The following is a 5495-nucleotide window of genomic DNA, read 5'->3' on the forward strand; positions in this document are numbered from 1 at the left end:
CAAAATGATGACGTTATTTTCTTTTCCTCTTAAGCTGTGCTACAGCAAAACAGCTTAGGTATTTCTCCTGCTTAGAAGTACCATTGGCCCTCAGAAAGCCAAACAGTAGCTTAGTAGTGGTGGTTATGTGTGTGGAATTGGTCCGACTCACAGTGATTCTCCACAGGGTTTCCAAGGCTGTATTTACGGAAGCAGAAAGCCTTATCTTTCTTCCATGGAACAACTGACCTGTAAGCTAGTAGCCCAACTCACAATCACCACACTACAAGAATTTACTAAAGAGTAGCTTAGAGGGAAGCATTTGCAAAAGAGAAAATAAATGCACCTGCTTCTAATCTAGGCCTAAGTACTATGGTCTCAAGATTCGGGCTCAGACCATGATAATCAGAGAAGTACATCCGTAGGAAAACCAGGTTGAGGTACACCTTTACTTCTGACCAGACTAACAGACAATATAACTACAATCAAATGAATCTAACAATATAAAATTTAGCCAGTCTTGAAAGACGCTTTTGTTAAACGAGAACCAACAGTAGGCAAGTATTTCTAGTCTACTTTTCTTAACTGTAAACTATTTCTGATTTATATTACTTTCATTTCTGTACCTATGGATTCTTAAATATCTCTTCCTTATTCCATCTTACCTTTCCAACCCACATAGGCAGCATGGAGATTAGAGCATTATTTTCCAAGTCTGTTTAAAACTTGATAGTGCGGGCTTTGGCAGCAATAGGGTTTTTATATCCATACCACATTCCAATGTACATTCAATATGAAAGTAAGTTGAATGTGACCGTACATATTACCTATGGTTATAAAGCATACCCATACTTCCTAATAATATGCTTCAGTGATTATTTCTAACCTGGAATTTTCTAGGCATGATTTTAGTATTTTCCAAATATGCAATATTGATGATGATATCATAAACATTTTCATACAGGTTTAAGGTGCCAGCTTCTCAATTATGGTTGTTTATTTGTTAGTTTCTTACCTGGGGGACACAGAATTTGTAAATGTGGAATATTTTTCACACTCTGTAACTGTTCTAATTCTTGATGATTACATGCTAACTGATGGTGATTTGGTGGTATTTCACATGAATGTGTAGTCTGAGGAACAGAGGTTTTGTCTTGCAAAGAAGACTGTATCTGATAAGACAAAATAAAAAAATTGTTGCTCAGAATTTTAACCATGCAAGAATTTAACAAAGAGAATGTAAACAAATGATTATAATTTAATAACACCCTTAGAATACCATATCATGTAAGTCATATAACCCTGTGAGTTAGACTGTATTTTTAATGCAAATAATGTACACAGTATCTGATTTTTACAAACTGTGCAGCCCCCTCTTACGTTAGTTCCCTGTGTGTGTTATACGCGTTATAGGTGTGTTATTTACATGGACATGTTATACACAAACATACAGTAAGTATCCTTATCTTACAGATAAGAAAACAATGGTTTAGAAAGATTAAATAATTTGTCCATCATACTGTTGTTGTTGTTAAGTGCCCTCAAGTCAGTTCTGACTCATAACGACCCTGTATATAGGGCTTCCAAGAAGCAGCTGGTAGGTTTGAACTACTGACTGTGTGGTTGCCAGTTAAGTGCTTATCCTACAGTACCACACCAAGGCTCTCAAAGATTAATAGGATGACAGTGTTTTTCCTCAATTTAATAAGGGATTAGGGTTGAGTGAGTAGATAAGGCAAATATATGTATTGCACCTTTGCTAACCCCAACAATAATGTAGACTCAAATTAACACAAGCATCTCTGGTAGCACAGTGGATTAAGCACTGGGCTACTAATCACAAGGTGGTTGGTTGAAACCTATTCGCTATATGCAGAAATACAATAACTATCCTTATCTTACAGAGAAGACAGAGTAGAACTGCTTCTTCAGGTTTCTGAGACTAAATGATAAAAAAGTGATTTAATCTCTGCCGTATAGGGTCACTATGGGTTGGAACCAACTTGATGGCAGCAGGCTCTTAAATGTTAAAGTTAAAACTAAAGGCTGATGCTTCAAAGCTCTTTCTTAACTTGGCATGATTTTTTGATTCTACAAAGAACTTTGGCATGAAAGACTGTCTTTTTCCTACTCAAAAGCCTTTGAGAATTCATTCCTCCCTACCAAATTGTTGTTGTCAGCTGTTGTCCAGTTGGTCCTCAACTCATGACAACCCTATATCGGTACAATGGGATCAGACCATAATGGACCATAGGGTTTTCATTAGAAGTAGACTGCCAGGACTTTCTTCCTAGTATGTCTTTGTCTGGAAGCTCCATTGAAACTTACAACATCAGAGCAATAGGAAAGCCTCCAATGACAAGTGGTGGCAGCTATGCTTGGGAATCAAACCACAACTTGGGAAGTTGGTTTGATTACATCATGTAAGTTGAAAATTCTACTACTGAACAACCACTGCTCCCTCCTTACCAAATTAAATTCTGGCAATTCTCTTTGAAGAAGCCCTGGTGTTACAACAGTTAAGCGCTCAGCTGCTAACCAAAAGGTTGATGGTTCAAACCCACCCAGCAGTGCTTAAGGAGAAAGACCTGGCAATATGCTCCAGTAAAGGTTATAGTCTAGAAAACCCTAAGGCACCTAACCATCAATTCACTTCTATATTCAAAGTGATCCTATCTAGGGTTTCCAAGAAGCAGCTGGTGGGTTTAAACCACCAACCGTGTGGTTAAGCCGTCCAGTTATTATCCTGTAGCACCACACCAGGACTCAATATTCAAATACTCAAATTCAGTAAAGTACTCCTGTTGTATTGAAAAGCACTCATTACATTCCCATACTATCCAATCCCTGGCTTCCTTACATTACCTTCTCCTGCTACATTACTGTTACTGTACCTACTGTGCATTTTGCCTCTTCATGCCTTTGTTTAAAAAAATAATCCCACAATACTGCCCATTTCTTCCTTTTCCTGTACTTTATAAAACTCAGTTTAAGCATTACCTTCTTTATGAAATCTGTCTTTTTCAAATAATATGTATTCCTCCCCCATTTTCTCTATACATTTTGAATATAGTTATAACATACAGTCTTTTAGCTGTGTGATTATATCCCTTTATGGCACTTAACAACACCAAGACAGTGTTAATATTATATTCCCCTAACAGGTGTTGTTGGTAAATACTGTCAAGTCAGCTCTGACTCATAGCAACCCTGTATAGGGTTTCCAAAGTGGGTTTGAATCACTGACCTTACAATTAAGCAGTTCAATGTTTATCCCACAGTGCCACACCTAGCACAGTTACATATTATTAAATAAATTTATGACAATTCTATTTTTGGGATGAGTACAAAGGATAAAAAAATTACATATGAAGATGACAACCTGAGTTAGTGGAAAAAAAAAAAAAAAACCCAACTATTAATCAAACATGTTAGGTACTGCTGAAGAACCTTTAGTAAAGGTTATGAATAACCTTTACTCATAGCGACCCAGTTGAGGGTAGAACTGCTATAAATGATAGCCAGCTGCTGAACTGATGTTGTTGTTATGTGCCGTAGAGTCGATTCCGATTCATAGCGACCCTGTACAGGGTTTCCGAGGCTGTAAATCTTTACGGGAGCAGAAAGCCTCATCTTTCTCCTGTGGAACAGCTGGTAGTTTCGAACTGCTGACCCTGAGGTTAGCAGCCCGATTTGTAACCATTACACTACCAGAGAGCTCCTTAGAAACTGCTAAAAATGATAGGCACCCTATCATTCCCTTATTACTTAAGAAAAAAAGGAGAAAGAAGCACCAACTTACTATGCATATATGGTTATCCCCTGAAGTCAGATTCCCAAGGCTAAGCTGAAGCTTCTAGAATTTGTTCTACTAATCTGTTTCTTAGTATACACTTATATTCTGTTAGAAAAATGTCAAATAGTTTCTTTATTCAATCTTCTTTAAGAAATCTTTGAGCATCTAAGATGATGAGGTAAAAAAAGTAACAACTCTTTTCATATAAAGAAAGCTATTAATTACTATACCAGTTGAGTTATAACATATACACTTTATAAAGTCTAAAGTTCTAATAAAGAACTAACTTACCTTTACATTCTCTTTAGAAGGAACATAGTTCTTTTTTTCTCCAGTAAATTTAGGAAACATTTCTGAAAATGTACATAAATAAGTATTTCAATATTTGTCAGCTTAACAAATTACCATCTAAGTTATAAATAAAATGGTGATTTCAAGAGAATTCTTTTAATTATTACAAATATCTCTTAAATCATGAAATTCTTAATAGCCCTCTTTAAATTAGTTAAAATTTCTAAAGGGATATAAGTTTTTAGAGTATTTTCTTTTCCACATAATGGAATGAGTATCTACTTCCCAATTTCAATTTGGATTGAATGAGGCAAAAAAGGATTACTTCACAATAGAGAGACTGAATAAGAGCTTTGAAGGGAACAAGTTACAACAGAGATAAGGTTCTAAACAAGCAGTACACATTTATACTAAAATTACCCTTTACCCAAAGTAGTTATAAACATAGCCAAAGAGGCTGAATTAAAATCATTAAGAAATTATTGTAAGACAAGGGTATGGTTATTTAACTGAGTGCACACAGCCTTTTATTAAAAGTAAAGCTATTTGATCTCTGTGGTAAAGTGTGCTCTGCTTGCTAATAAGCACTGTAACAAATATCCCACATAATTAACACTCCATTTACTATTTGGCAGCTTCAACCACATAACAAATTATTTTATAGTACATAGTACTCTCCTTTGCCTTTAGGAGTAATTTTATAGATGACACTGGGAGTAGTAGTAGTTGTAAAAAGAAATCTCTGTCAGGGTGTTAATCAGTCCCATTATCTTTACCCTACACGGATTCTGGCGCTATCCTCCCCAATCACAAGCCTAGGTCAGTGTGGCAAAGCATCAAGCTGGCAGGCACTGCCATCCTCTCTCCAGGCCAGTTTTCATGAACCACCTGAGTGCTGTTTGCTTTAGGCTCCAAGGGCACCAAGGCTGGTCAAACACTAAATATTATTCAAACTTAAAACATTCTAATTTTAATAATTACCTTGAGCCTCCTGAAATGCCATCAGTTTCCATTGGATGTGTTACTGTTCTTTCCTCTCCTAAAATGTTTGATGCTGGACATTGTTAAAATTGCTACATGCCACTCAATGACGTGCTTTAGTTTAAAGAATTCAAGTATTTAAAATGATACGAACCACTAAGTATTATTAAGTGTCAGGGGTGGATGAAGTAAAAGGGGAAAAGCAGAAGAAAACGGACTACAAAGATTGAGGGTATAAATCCAGGTAGCTTTTACATGTATAAGGAAATTATGGTTTCAGTTTTGAACAACAACAACAAAAAACAGACTTCATTAATACGACTACATAATATGTGTACATCTATATATCTACTTTAAGGAGCTCTGGTAGCGTAGTGGTTACGAATTGGGCTGCGAACCTTAAGGTCAGCGGTTCGAAACTACCAGCTGCTCCGCGGGAGAAAGATGA

The 5495-nt window shown here is 36.3% G+C and overlaps 1 protein-coding gene across 1 annotated transcript in view; it reads right to left on the minus strand.

Annotated features, from left to right (window-relative positions):
• BRDT (bromodomain, testis-specific) overlaps positions 1 to 5495 on the minus strand; it is a 113163-nt gene that overhangs the window by 39047 nt on the left and 68621 nt on the right. The window contains exons 12-13 of the mRNA XM_006831058.1: positions 4067 to 4128; positions 995 to 1151 (exon numbers count right to left, since the gene is read on the minus strand). Of these exons, the coding sequence (XP_006831121.1) occupies positions 995 to 1151; positions 4067 to 4128 (219 nt within the window). The remainder of the gene's footprint in view (positions 1 to 994; positions 1152 to 4066; positions 4129 to 5495) is intronic.

Source organism: Chrysochloris asiatica, unplaced genomic scaffold (genome assembly GCF_000296735.1).
Source record: "Chrysochloris asiatica unplaced genomic scaffold, ChrAsi1.0 scaffold00002, whole genome shotgun sequence".
Classification (NCBI taxonomy): Eukaryota; Metazoa; Chordata; class Mammalia; order Afrosoricida; family Chrysochloridae; genus Chrysochloris; species Chrysochloris asiatica.